The sequence below is a fragment of the Argopecten irradians genome, chromosome 5 (genome assembly GCF_041381155.1).
Source record: "Argopecten irradians isolate NY chromosome 5, Ai_NY, whole genome shotgun sequence".
Taxonomy (NCBI): domain Eukaryota; kingdom Metazoa; phylum Mollusca; class Bivalvia; order Pectinida; family Pectinidae; genus Argopecten; species Argopecten irradians.
This window is the reverse complement of record NC_091138.1, coordinates 43,513,344-43,528,663: the sequence shown is the minus strand read 5'-3', so window position 1 is coordinate 43,528,663 and position 15,320 is coordinate 43,513,344. Positions and strand designations below refer to the sequence as shown.

At 37.0% G+C, this 15,320-nt stretch overlaps 1 protein-coding gene across 1 annotated transcript; it reads left to right on the top strand.

The window, feature by feature from the left end:
• The first annotated feature begins 314 nt into the window (after positions 1-314).
• Positions 315-5,784, top strand: LOC138323961 (mitochondrial glycine transporter B-like). The gene is made up of 10 exons (XM_069268918.1): positions 315-693; positions 839-951; positions 1,108-1,186; positions 1,481-1,551; positions 1,688-1,793; positions 1,902-1,974; positions 2,340-2,438; positions 3,562-3,728; positions 4,032-4,124; positions 4,342-5,784. The coding sequence occupies exons 1-10, from the start codon at positions 685-687 to the stop codon at positions 4,369-4,371; spliced, it is 840 nt and encodes a 279-aa protein (XP_069125019.1). The 5' UTR covers positions 315-684; the 3' UTR covers positions 4,372-5,784.
• Positions 5,785-15,320: the final 9,536 nt, after the last annotated feature.

Here is a 15,320-nt window from a genome sequence, read left to right as displayed (position 1 = left end):
TAAGTTATATGTCCAGCAATTTAAGCCAGTTCGGGTTTAGGTTGATCAACACCGGTTGGATCTGGTTCTGTGTGGCGATTGCTTTACGGTGTTTTTGAAAATAAGTACTCCACTACAGAAAATAGTTCGCTATATAATTTCTGTGTAAATCATGCTTACGTTGTGTTCCAATTTATAGATAAAACTTTCGTGTAAAAATATTTTGAATATACAGTGGAGAAATTATTAATACAATTCAATTTAGTTTACAATAAGACGCATTTTAGCAATTGGCCGCATGCCAAACACGTTTTCGCGCGGAGGGATACATATGCGACAAGGCCCAGTTAAGTCAGCGAAACAACAATTACGACCAAGGGCAGCAAGGAGACATACGTGTTATAGGATAGTTGGGGATAGGTATAAATTGTTTAAAAAGAACAGATTTACCACATTATCTATTTTACAGTTTAAGCAGTAAGAACTGGGAAAATATTAACTGTAAAGTGTTTGGAAACGTGCACCTGCTGACCGGAAGTGTTGTGTTAATTTGTAAACATTTCATCATTGTTGATCATCTGGTATTCTCGTCCAAGACCATGTTTTGACAAAAGCCTAGGGGTAATACTGGTTACCCCAGGATTTTCTGGAATCCTTAGGAAGAACTTTAACGACGCAATCAAGTAGAAAATCATCATTTTAAACATGGAAGTTGTAAGTATCAGACATGCATAGGGTGTTGTTTAATTTTTGACGTTTTGTGAAACAAGATGATGAAATCTACATCATACATGAATATTTATGAGGTAATCTTAGACTTTAATATCCTCTTATAATCTGTTTTTTTCTTTCTGTACAGTCACCTGTGTTGAAATCGTTCCTTGCCGGATCGCTTAGTGGATCCTGCTCCACCTTGCTATTCCAGCCATTGGATCTTGTGAAAACACGCATCCAGACATCAGTTACTTTTGGGTAAGTGAGCTTGTATATTACTCAACCTGGTGAATACGGCGCATCACGTTAATTTAAGCACCATTTAAAATTAAAATTACATTTAATCGAAAGTATTATTGTAAGAGAGTCCAACGTTTTAGAGAGAAATTATTTTGGTTTTACTTTGCATTAAAGGTCTCCAGGAATGGTGACAGTAGCACATGCTGTGGTCCGCCAAGATAAATTGCTGGGACTCTGGAAAGGACTAGTGCCAGTAAGTTTGTCAAAAAATAAAAGTTGGAAAAAATAAATTTTAAAAGCTATTAATCTTGATAAAAATATTTTAATATATATGAAAAGAATTAATCACAATTAATTAGTAACATAACATTTTGTAATTTTATATTTTATGATCAGTTAGTTTCATAGTATAAGAAATCGAAGCACATGTAGAGTATAATGAATATAAAAAGTACAGATTTACAGGCTTAAGATCTCGATAAAATCAATTTTACATGGTAATTCAAGTTTAAAGATATCTATATAAATAAAATTTTTTATGTTTCAGTCATTTTCAAGAGCTGTTCCTGGTATTGGAATCTACTTCTCATCTGTTCACTACATCAGAAGTAAATATGGGTGAGTTCCACTCAAGTTTTCGCAATTCTTTACTTCAAATTTGTAATCATGATATCTATTTCTGTTAGTTATCAATATCCTTTTGAATTAAATAGACACACAGATATTTCTACAATATAAATAATTTTGGTTTTAGATCTGAAAAGCCTGCATTCCTGGAATCAGCAATGACCGGAATGTGTGCTAGGGCGATGTCTGGAATCATGGTCATCCCATTCACTGTGCTGAAAACTAGATACGAGGTATATACTACAATCTGATTCATCCTGCTCTTATTTAGAGTTTTTATACGGTTTGTCAAATCAGGATTTAAGTAGCAAACTTATTTCAATATAGACTTTGGTTTTCAGAGTGGACTTTTCAAATACGGAAATGGTGTGGCGAACGCTTTGGTCCTGACCTACCGAACAGAAGGTTGTCGAGGTACGTGAAATTTAAGTTAACAATCTTCTTAAGTTCTTATCTCTCGATTTTATCCAATTTCAATTCATGGTGAAAACAGATATTGTACAATAAACTAGGTTTGAAATATAATAGATATCCTTGTCTAAACCGGATGTCGCGAGAGCAGCATATTTGGCTGGTTTAGTCAGATTTCCAAATTATGTACAGGTTTTAATTAATATGAATTAAAAAGGAAAGTGTCATAAAATAAAGTCATAATGCACAGTCATTTGGATTAGACAAGTGTCAGTTTTGTCGAGATATACTGTTTATAATCATATATATCCAAGTTTTTGATGTTTAAAATTTCTCTGCTTATGAAATTATTTGTTTTCTGTTCACAGCATTGATCTCCGGCCTTTCTCCAACTCTGATGAGAGATGTTCCATTCTCTGGGTTGTACCTGATGTTCTATACCCAATTCAAACAGATTGTCAATGACAGTAAGTATTGCTTGAATTCTCACCATAATTCATACCATTAGTGATCATGCAACTTATTAATGATTAATTTTTTTATTTCAGGTAAAAAAAATATCCTTCTAGATACCATGAATCTTCTTATTGATTTTGGAAGAACATTTATATTATTTTTAACATTGAAAGAAAAAAACATCAGAAGAATTCATGAAGGAAGGGTATTTTAAAATATTAGGCCAAACAATAATAAAATGTTTCATGTCTGTTATGGTATTCTTGACCAAATAGTGACAATTTATATAAAAAAGTGATTAAAAAACGATTAAATACAGTATGATGAAAATGAAATTGATATCCACCGAAGTTATCAATTTGGTATGGTGTACTATAGGATTTTGCCAGGTTGGTTTTTCATCCACTTTATAATTATTAAGAGACCTGAAACTCATAAACATTTTTGTTTGGCCTAGTAAGTTATTACTAAATTGTACAGAGATCTGGTGTACGACACTTCAACCCCAGAACTAACACACATTTTTTTTGTGTATCATTATTATAGATTTATCCTGTCCATCATAGCTCTCCAAAGAACAAGAGGTAAACAAACGGTTCTTTTTAACAACAATCTCACGATGCGCACATGTGTGAACAGGTAAATGATGTAAATGCTTTCTTGTATTCTTGTAAGGTGTATTCGTAAGAATGTTGGTCACTTTCAAAAGTTGGAGTAACTAAAGGTACAAATCTGGTGTTAGTGCAAAGTAAAGCAATTCAAGTGACATGGAAAGAAATTGGTATTTGGAATGGTTGATACAAAAAAGAACTGGTACAAAAATTGAAGAGTTAAACGAGTACCTTTTGTACATGGATGGTACGGGAAAATTCTGTTTGTATTATAAATATTGTGTAATGCATTGATAAAATGTTCAATTTTAATTAAAACAATTGCTTTTTAGATGGACTTCATCTATAAAGATTGAAATTAATTAAACTTAGTTTACTCACCAGGGACAGAATCGTCTGGACCATGTGTTTGTCCGTTTTTCTTTTCTTGACAGTAAATACTACACTGCAGTATCTAACCAAGACATTTGAATCGGTTAACCTAAATTGATGATAATAGTTTGTTATAATTTTGTATTTGCAGATACTGTTGACGAGTCAAAGCGTCCAGCCCTTCATTTCATCTGTGGACTGAACGCAGGAATATTGGCTTCACTTATCACACAACCTGCTGATGTCGTCAAAACATTAATGCAGCTGGACCCCAAAAAACATGCCAAAGTTTTTGAAACAGCAAGATATGTGCTGGAGGTTAGTCGTCTGTGTTTCCTTTCATCAAAATGCATATGCTAATACATGTATCATATTTTCAAAGGTTCTTCATGTTAGCTATACATAAGAAAATTGAATCCAGTATATCAAAGTCAAAAACCAAGTATTTCAAACTACAAGTACCTCCAGTTTTTACCCTGTCATAAAATACTGACTCGCAAATGGAAAGACATGTACATTTATGCACATCTGTCTAATGCATGTCTTCAGATATAACTCGAGATTGGGTTGAAAAAGTTTTTAATATTGGTTATTTCACATTTTGTTGTTTTCTGATTGCAGAAATATGGTGCTAATGGCTTTTTGAGGGGTATTGTTCCTAGGACTCTAAGGAGAAGTCTGATGGCTGCCCTAGCATGGACAGTCTATGACGGGGTAAGTCACATGATGTTTGAAATTATTTCATTAATATTTCAATAATTTGTACTGGTGTTTTGAATAAGTGTATAAAATTTGAATGGTAGTTACTATTATTTTGATATTATTGCTGAAAGTTAAGCTTAACATTTTAGTAACAGACAATTTGAGAAAGGTAAACTTTTACACTTTCATTCAACAAATATTCTTTAAAGTCTTATATTTTCCATTGAAGGTGTCAAGGAAATTTGGTCTGAAAGGATAAAGACTTAAGTGATCTTCATATGTATCAATTGACAGCATTCATTCCAAGGATCTCGGCCAGATTATATTGAATGAACTAGTTCTACCATATGTGTTCATTTCTTTTTACAAGAAATAGAAGAATCGGGTAGTATTCCATTGCAATGTCAATATTGCAGCTACAACCAAAGGATATCTGTGTAACTTCGATGGTTTGAATTTTGCCTGAATTGTGAAAATGGAACCTGTGTGTTTGTTACTATTGATAATTTCTTCTCAAAACAATGAGAACGACATTGCTAGAATGCCTACGATATTGACGTTATTTTGTGCATGTCTTGCTGAAAACAGGACAAGTGCTCGCTGTGACAATTCATGAAATTGTTTTATCCATGAAAAAGCTTTGAAATCATATGAAATACATGTACAGCTACCTTTAATTGACTTGGTGCACATGTTGGAAAAGGGATACAAGACTCTGAAAACCAATGTGCTGGACATATATATATTGGTACATCATGATCTATGTTGCCATTCTTGTCTGGAAAAGCTAGCCCTGTACCTGTAGAAGTTACAAGAAGAATTGTGTGATTGGAACTTGTCACTGATGGACAAGATGAACATGAAAACGCAATGAAGAATATATATAACTGTAGATCTGTATTACTTAGTATCAGTACTTTGTGAGAGCCTTGTTGAACTGTTGTTATTGCTCTTATGTGAAATGTGTTGGACAAAACGGTTTCTGGAATTCCAGTAGTTAGTCAGTACCAAGTTCTATAGGTATATGAACATTCTGTGATCTGAAATTTTGTCTAACTTTTGTTTAAACTTGAGATGTGGTAAATGCATTGATTTTACAGCAGTGTTGTTTTTCGTTGAAATTTGATTTCATATGGCAGCAACCATAAGAAATATCTTGTGGAAAGATTTTTAAGCATTTGTATTTTATGCATTGACATATCTTTCAGTTAAAGCTATGAATACAAGTGAAGATGTGTTTGGAAGTATTATTTATTGTTTTGAAAGAAAGGTGTGTGCAACATTAAAATAATGCTTTGAATTATGTATTAATTGATAATCATAATGTGATATTTTATATTTGAAATACTATGCTAGCAATTTGTGTATGCAAGGTTTTTTTTTGTCCGAGAGAATGTGATGTAAAATATTTGAATTTCATGTTTATTTTTTTTATAAATGATTAGATTGCTTATTACCAAAGTATGCATTTATCAGAGAATTACATTATCTTAATCATGAGCAATTTTGATGGTTTTATAATAATACCGACTATGTTGGATATATTCGTATTTGAAGTCTGTGACTTCTGATCTGTATTGATGAGGTAAAGCTCTGAAGGGATTTGCTCTGACACTTATTTGAGCAGTGCAAGATATCATTCCCCTTTGTAATAAAATAATTATAAATTTAATGTTTTGGTATTTGTGTGATTATTTGGTATAAAGGACTAGATATGGTAATGGCTCTTTTTGGCCCCTTAGTCAACCAAATTTCAAATTAAGTGTTTAGAAATTAAGTTGCTGTATTTGAAATATTGAATACGCTCTCGATAAAATCTTCATGATATTTTTGTTGACAGAAAGTATGTTTTTGCTATATAACCATGGTAGCTTTACATAAATTGTGCAAATTTCAAAATTTGGTCAATTTTGGCATATTTTTGATAGTTTTTCTTTTAAAAGCAATAGAGCACAACCTCGAACAAACTTTATATTTTAAGGGAATTAGCCAACATGAAGAATACATCATTTTGAGAAATAATAAGTTTGTTCTAGAATGCGCTCTATGTTAACTAGGTGAAAAACTATAAAAAAGACCCAATTTTGATGAAATTTTCACCTTTTGCATATTAAGTGTATAATTACCAAATAGCACTATCAAATGTCAGGTATGTGGTCAATATTTGAAATGCAAGATTCACATCTTAAAATAATAGACTTTGAAAAATAGCAGATTTGGGGGCCACAAAAGACCCTTACCATACCTAGTCCTTTACAAAGTCCCAGCGTTAATGTCGCAATCTGCACGTACACCATTCCGTTTGTAATACCAATACTAAGAATGTGCAGTTTTAGCGGACCAGAGGTAGGTAGGTACTCATTAGGTGTGACTTCTTTACCTATGCTCCAATTAGCAGATTCGGTCGGACTATGTCACAGTTGAGTGAATCTTTTAGTTTGCATGGGTTGTTCTACCAATAAGTGTCACTGACCCTAGCTAATATACCCCTTATTGGGTGTTGGCATCAAATACTACACACATACACAACTAGTACTCTGATGATGAGCAGTGGTGGTAAAAATGTGAAGCGTCAGATTGATGCACAGCATGCACAGATCGTGCGTCAAAATTGTTTTTGCTGTGTCGAGAACCAGAGGTCTCGGGTTAATGGAACTGCCTGCACTCTATCTTACAAGGTAGTCATGTGGAATTCTGACAAATCAGTGTGAAGTCACCTTTGTTCAATTTGGTATATATAGGTTTTCCGTTGCACAAAGTTACCTAGTTACTTACAATCACATTGTTTATTGATTTAAAGTGAAGAACAACTTGACCAATGGACTATATCATGTATTGATAATTTTATGGCAATTTAATACTCTGAATGTATTAAAGATGTATTTTTCAGACGTTGGTTAATTCACTGAGGAACTTAAATTCTACGTTACATACAAGATGCCATCTTTCACCAGTTATTCGGTGATTGTATTTTGGTTCATTACTTATATAACTAAATATAGTGCCAACTTTATTTGTCAAAATAGCAGCTCCATTGCCATCGACTATTTTTCCATAGTTAAATGAAATATCCATCTTTCACCTGGTCCAAAGGACCAAGGTGAGCTTATGCCATATCGTGACGTCCGCCTGCCCGTTGATAAGGACTTTTTCTCTGACCCCCTGGGGCCTCTAAGGCGCAGGGCCAAAAAGGTCAATTAGGCTACTATTTTCATATAAATTACTTCTCTGAAACTATGTATTGGATAGCATATTTGTATGGTATCTATAGCATCATTATATGGTTGGGATTCAAAATTAAACAAATGGTGGGGTCTTTGCTCAAAGATCAATCTGATTAAAATACAGATCCTTATTATCACTAGGTTGGATAAGAGGATCTGAGAAAATCCCATTAGGGGTCATGTCCAGGTGACCTTTGGAAATGACCAATCAAACTGCTGCTTGCATAATTTTGACAGTGAATTTCGGAGAACGGAGTAATTTGCAAAACGTGTACGTAGTCATCTCGCCCAAAGAATCAGATTGCTCAAAAATCCTCTGTGATCAAATGGTATATGTATACAAATTTTCATGCAAATCACCATTGCCACAGGAGGTTGCTATGGATTTGTGGACCCAGACCCGCTTCAGGTAAGATATGGCCAAAACAATTTCTGTTTAGGGTTACCTAATCAAACTAATTTTCCCCCCACTATTCTATGAAAAGAAAATTAAGTCAGGATTTTGATCCGACTCTGATTCCACCCATTACTTTAGAGTGAAAAACTCCGACCCTATTTCTTTTGTCAATGTAACCCTCAACAGACATTTTTTTTGGCCTAATATGCTGCACTGTTTACAAAGTGTGGTGGATATATATCCACAATTTCTGTAAAAAAAATTCTTTCATAATACCGTATTAACCGTAATAAGCATCCAAGGCACTTTAATAATAGTTGCAATAGAGTGCGGAGGGGGGACTTATTAATGAACCAAAATGCAAGTTGCGGAAGAAAAATCATCCATATTTTAAGTCTCTCTGTATTCATGGTACATTAATTTATTGAAGTTAACATGTTCACCTCACCTCTTTATCCTTTGAGACGCATTATCAGGTCGTGATTCACATGTAAAAGAGTTGCAAGTTCATGTAATATTGGTTACAATGAATGTTAGAGGCAGCAAATTGTAAAACATTTTTAAATCCATGGGATGGGGGTGTTTCAACAACTTATCCAGACAAGAGGCCCAAAGGGCCTTAACGGTCATCTGACTACCTTGACAATAGTTAAATTAAATATATATGGTGTCACTTTGTCAGGATCAAGTCAGGATCATTTTCAATTTCTTTTAACAAATTTTATTTCAAACAAGAGGCCCAAGGGCCTTTAAATATAGGAAATTAATTAGATATATAGTGTCATGGTAGTCATCTTCGATTTGGGATCAACCAGAGATGTAAAAATACTTTGTCGGGATCATGTCAGGATCATTTCATGCAAGTTTCAGCCAAATCGCACCGGTAGAACTTGAGGAGAAGTTCAAAATGTGTTTCCAAGATGGCGGCTGTGACCGCCATCTTGGATTTCGGATTGACCCGAAAAATAACAACACTTTGTCAGGACCATGTCAGGATCATTTCATGCAAGTTTCAGCCAAATTACACCAGTAGAACTTGAGAAGAAGTTCAAAATGTGTTTTCAAGATGGAGACTGTGGCTGCCATCTTGGATTTCAGATCGACCCGAAAAATAACAACACTTTGTCGGGACCATGTCAGGATCATTTCATGCAAGTTTCAGCAAAATCCCACAGGTAGAACTTGAGAAGAAGTTCAAAATGTGTTTTCAAGATGGCGGCTGTGGCGGCCATCTTGGATTTCGGATCGACCCGAAAAATAACAACACTTTGTCGGGACCATGTCAGGATCATTTCATGCAAGTTTCAGCCAAATCGCACCGGTAGAACTTGAGAAGAAGTTCAAAATGTGTTTTCAAGATGGCGGCTGTGGCGGCCATCTTGGATTTCAGATCGACCTGAAAAATAACAACACTTTGTCGGGACCATGTCAGGATCATTTCATGCAAGTTTCAGCCAAATCCCTTCGGTAGAACTTGAGAAGAAGTTCAAAATGTGTTTTCAAGATGGCGGCTGAGACGGCCATCTTGGATTGCGGATTGACCCGAAAAATAACAACACTTTGTCGGGACCATGTCAAGATCATTTCATGCAAGTTTCAGCCAAATCGTACCGTTAGAACTTGAGAAGATGTTCAAAATGTGTTTTCAAGATGGCGGCTGTGGCGGCCATCTTGGATTTCAGATCGACCCGAAAAATAACAACACTTTGTCGGGACCATGTCAGGATCATTTCATGCAAGTTTCAGCCAAATTGCACCGGTAGAACTTGAGAAGAAGTTCAAAATGTGTTTTCAAGATGGCGGCTGTGGCGGCCATCTTGGATTTCGGTTCGACTCGAAAAATAACAACACTTTGTCGGGACCATGTCAGGATCATTTCATGCAAGTTTCAGCAAAATCCCACAGGTAGAACTTGAGAAGAAGTTCAAAATGTGTTTTCAAGATGGCGGCTGTGGCGGCCATCTTGGATTTCAGATCGACCCGAAAAATAACAACACTTTGTCGGGACCATGTCAGGATCATTTCATGCAAGTTTCAGCCAAATCCCTTCGGTAGAACTTGAGAAGAAGTTCAAAATGTGTTTTCAAGATGGCGGCTGAGACGGCCATCTTGGATTGCGGATTGTCCCAAAAAATAACAACACTTTGTCGGGACCATGTCAAGATCATTTCATGCAAGTTTCAGCCAAATCGTACCGTTAGAACTTGAGAAGAAGTTCAAAATGTGTTTTCAAGATGGCGGCTGTGGCGGCCATCTTGGATTTCAGATCGACCCGAAAAATAACAACACTTTGTTGGGACCATGTCAGGATCATTTCATGCAAGTTTCAGCCAAATTGCACCGGTAGAACTTGAGAAGAAGTTCAAAATGTGTTTTCAAGATGGCGGCTGAGACGGCCATCTTGGATTGCGGATTGACCCGAAAAATAACAACACTTTGTCGGGACCATGTCAAGATCATTTCATGCAAGTTTCAGCCAAATCGTACCGTTAGAACTTGAGAAGATGTTCAAAATGTGTTTTCAAGATGGCGGCTGTGGCTGCCATCTTGGATTTCAGATCGACCCGAAAAATAACAACACTTTGTCGGGACCATGTCAGGATCATTTCATGCAAGTTTCAGCCAAATTGCACCGGTAGAACTTGAGAAGAAGTTCAAAATGTGTTTTCAAGATGGCGGCTGTGGCGGCCATCTTGGATTTCGGTTCGACTCGAAAAATAACAACACTTTGTCGGGACCATGTCAGGATCATTTCATGCAAGTTTCAGCAAAATCCCACAGGTAGAACTTGAGAAGAAGTTCAAAATGTGTTTTCAAGATGGCGGCTGTGGCGGCCATCTTGGATTTCAGATCGACCCGAAAAATAACAACACTTTGTCGGGACCATGTCAGGATCATTTCATGCAAGTTTCAGCCAAATCCCTTCGGTAGAACTTGAGAAGAAGTTCAAAATGTGTTTTCAAGATGGCGGCTGAGACGGCCATCTTGGATTGCGGATTGACCCGAAAAATAACAACACTTTGTCGGGACCATGTCAAGATCATTTCATGCAAGTTTCAGCCAAATCGTACCGTTAGAACTTGAGAAGAAGTTCAAAATGTGTTTTCAAGATGGCGGCTGTGGCTGCCATCTTGGATTTCAGATCGACCCGAAAAATAACAACACTTTGTCGGGACCATGTCAGGATCATTTCAGGTAAGTTTCAGCTCAATCCCACTGGTCAAACTTGAGAAGAAGTTCAAAATGTGAAAAGTTAACGCACGGCGGACGGCGGACGGCGCACGACGACGGACGAAACATGATGACTATAGGTCATCCTGACCCTTTGGGTCAGATGACCTAAAAAGGGGAAGAACGTTAATTACGGTGAATGCAGTAAGTGTAAATTTTTGACCAATCCTAGATATCATTAATACACTCAGTAACGTCAATGTCAAAAGTAACAATCCATGTATGGACATATCTACATTCTTTATCCATGGTATCTATGTCGGTCAAATACTACTATATTTTGATAGAAATTGAATTTTAGTAGGAATGTATAGACAGACACATGTTCATAATAGACAAGTTCAAGGGCAAAATAGAATATTCTGTGTAAGTATTAATAACAGAAAGAAAACATTATTGAAAGTGTAATGATTTATTTACAAGTGCTGTTCTAGTACAGATCAATTGTTATGAGCTACAAAAATCAGATAGCTATAAAACCCCCTTCTTGGTCACTGAGAGGACAGACCTTATTCACCGTTAACAGTGATATCAAGTATTCATGATTTTAATAGAAAATGCTTTTACCCAAGATATCACCAACTTCAAATTCAACAGAATAAGACCAAGAATATCTGTGCGGCCGAGTTGTGATGTCTGAGCATTTATAACAACAAATACAGTAAAAAACTAATGAAGTGTTATTTAAGATATATAAACCAAAGTTGATCTTAGAATTAAATAATTCTTTTCTTTGTCTTATTCAGATTCTTTGAAGTATGCAGTCATCCTTTCAACTTTAAAATAAATCAAATTGAAAAGAATGAGACGTCTATTAAGACCAATATCTAATTTTACCCGGCAGTTCTAATAGGTGATATTGTTCATTGATGTTATGTGAAACAGTACAACATTTTTACATGTTGATATAAAGTGTTTCCTTTAAGATTTCAGACAGTCAATGGAACCTGAAACACTAATACACAAATAAGTCACAAACATTAAATCACAGATTAAGACATTACCAAAGACAAATATTTACAAAAAAATTTTTTATAAAAAAAAATCCCAAAACATTAAACTGACCTTTCTGACAGTGCTATGCCTATCCTTTACCTGGCTTTTATCTGTTTTGTAACTTATTATTATATTTTAGGTTTCCTTCAATATTAATATGACACTGAACAAATAGTGAAATTCAAATAGAGACCCTCGATATTTCACGCAGAAAAATATCTTATAAACGAAAAAGAAGTTTGAATTCCCAACGCAAAAAAAAGAAACAAGAGGCCCAAAGGGCCACAACGGTCATCTGACTACCTTGGCAATAGTAAAATTAATTACATATGGGGTCACTTTGTCAGGACCATGTCAGGATCATTTCATGCAAGTTTCAGCCAAATCGCACTGGTAGAACTTGAGAAGAAGTTGAAAATGTGTTTTCAAGATGGCGGCTTTGGCGGCCATCTTGGATTTCAGATCAACCCGAAAAACAACACTTTGTCAGGACCATGTCAGGATCATTTCATGCAAGTTTCAGCCAAATCGCACAGGTAGAACTTGAGAAGAAGTTCAAAATGTGTTTTCAAGATGGAAGCTGTGGCGGCCATCTTGGATTTTGGATAGACCCGAAAAATAACAACACTTTGTCGGGACCATGTCAGGATCATTTCATGCAAGTTTCAGCCAAATCGCTCTAATAGAACTTGAGAAGAAGTTCAAAATGTGTTTTCAAGATGGCAGCTGTGGTGGCCATCTTGGATTTCAGATCGACCCGAAAAATAACAACACTTTGTCGGGACCATGTCAGGATCATTTCATGCAAGTTTCAGCCAAATCGCACAGGTAGAACTTGAGAAGAAGTTCAAAATGTGTTTTCAAGATGGCGGCTGTGGCGGCCATCTTGGATTTCAGATCGACCCGAAAAATAACAACACTTTGTCGGGACCATGTCAGGATCATTTCATGCAAGTTTCAGCCAAATCGCACAGGTAGAACTTGAGAAGAAGTTCAAAATGTGTTTTCAAGATGGCGGCTGTGGCGGCCATCTTGGATTTCAGATCGACCCGAAAAATAACAACACTTTGTCGGGACCATGTCAGGATCATTTCATGCAAGTTTCAGCCAAATCGCACAGGTAGAACTTGAGAAGAAGTTCAAAATGTGTTTTCAAGATGGCGGCTGTGGCGGCCATGTTGGATTTTGGATCGACCCGAAAAATAACAACACTTTGTCGGGACCATGTCAGGATCATTTCATGCAAGTTTCAGCCAAATCGCACTAATAGAACTTGAGAAGAAGTTCAAAATGTGTTTTCAAGATGGCGGCTGTGGCGGCCATCTTGGATTTTGGATCGACCCGAAAAATAACAACACTTTGTCGGGACCATGTCAGGATCATTTCATGCAAGTTTCAGCCAAATCGCACTGGTAGAACTTGAGAAGAAGTTCAAAATGTGTTTTCAAGATGGCGGCTGTGGCGGCCATCTTGGATTTCAGATCGACCCGAAAAATAACAACACTTTGTCGGGACCATGTCAGGATCATTTAATGCAAGTTTCAGCCAAATCGCACTGGTAGAACTTGAGAAGAAGTTCAAAATGTGTTTTCAAGATGGCGGCTGTGGCGGCCATCTTGGATTTTGGATCGACCCGAAAAATAACAACACTTTGTCGGGACCATGTCAGGATCATTTCATGCAAGTTTCAGCCAAATTGCACCGGTAGAACTTGAGAAGAAGTTCAAAATGTGTTTTCAAGATGGCGGCTGTGGCGGCCATCTTGGATTTCAGATCGACCCGAAAAATAACAACACTTTGTCGGGACCATGTCAGGATCATTTCATGCAAGTTTCAGCCAAATTGCACTGGTAGAACTTGAGAAGAAGTTCAAAATGTGTTTTCAAGATGGCGGCTTTGGCGGCCATCTTGGATTTCAGATCAACCCGAAAAACAACACTTTGTCAGGACCATGTCAGGATCATTTCATGCAAGTTTCAGCCAAATCGCACAGGTAGAACTTGAGAAGAAGTTCAAAATGTGTTTTCAAGATGGAAGCTGTGGCGGCCATCTTGGATTTTGGATAGACCCAAAAAATAACAACACTTTGTCGGGACCATGTCAGGATCATTTCATGCAAGTTTCAGCCAAATCGCTCTAATAGAACTTGAGAAGAAGTTCAAAATGTGTTTTCAAGATGGCAGCTGTGGTGGCCATCTTGGATTTCAGATCGACCCGAAAAATAACAACACTTTGTCGGGACCATGTCAGGATCATTTCATGCAAGTTTCAGCCAAATCGCACTGGTAGAACTTGAGAAGAAGTTCAAAATGTGTTTTCAAGATGGCGGCTGTGGCGGCCATCTTGGATTTCAGATCGACCCGAAAAATAACAACACTTTGTCGGGACCATGTCAGGATCATTTCATGCAAGTTTCAGCCAAATCGCACAGGTAGAACTTGAGAAGAAGTTCAAAATGTGTTTTCAAGATGGCGGCTGTGGCGGCCATCTTGGATTTCAGATCGACCCGAAAAATAACAACACTTTGTCGGGACCATGTCAGGATCATTTCATGCAAGTTTCAGCCAAATCGCACAGGTAGAACTTGAGAAGAAGTTCAAAATGTGTTTTCAAGATGGCGGCTGTGGCGGCCATGTTGGATTTTGGATCGACCCGAAAAATAACAACACTTTGTCGGGACCATGTCAGGATCATTTCATGCAAGTTTCAGCCAAATCGCACTAATAGAACTTGAGAAGAAGTTCACAAAATGTGTTTTTCAAGATGGCGGCTGTGGCGGCCATCTTGGATTTTGGATCGACCCGAAAAATAACAACACTTTGTCGGGACCATGTCAGGATCATTTCATGCAAGTTTCAGCCAAATCGCACAGTAGAACTTGAGAAGAAGTTCAAAATGTGTTTTCAAGATGGCGGCTGTGGCGGCCATCTTGGATTTCAGATCGACCCGAAAAATAACAACACTTTGTCGGGACCATGTCAGGATCATTTCATGCAAGTTTCAGCCAAATCGCACAGGTAGAACTTGAGAAGAAGTTCAAAATGTGTTTTCAAGATGGCGGCTGTGGCGGCCATCTTGGATTTCGGATCGACCCGAAAAATAACAACACTTTGTCGGGACCATGTCAGGATCATTTCATGCAAGTTTCAGCCAAATTGCATCGGTAGAACTTGAGAAGAAGTTCAAAATGTGTTTTCAAGATGGCGGCTGTGGCGGCCATCTTGGATTTCGGATCGACCCGAAAAATAACAACACTTTGTCGGGACCATGTCAGGATCATTTCATGCAAGTTTCAGCCAAATTGCACTGGTAGAACTTGAGAAGAAGTTCAAAATGTGTTTTCAAGATGGCGGCTGTGGC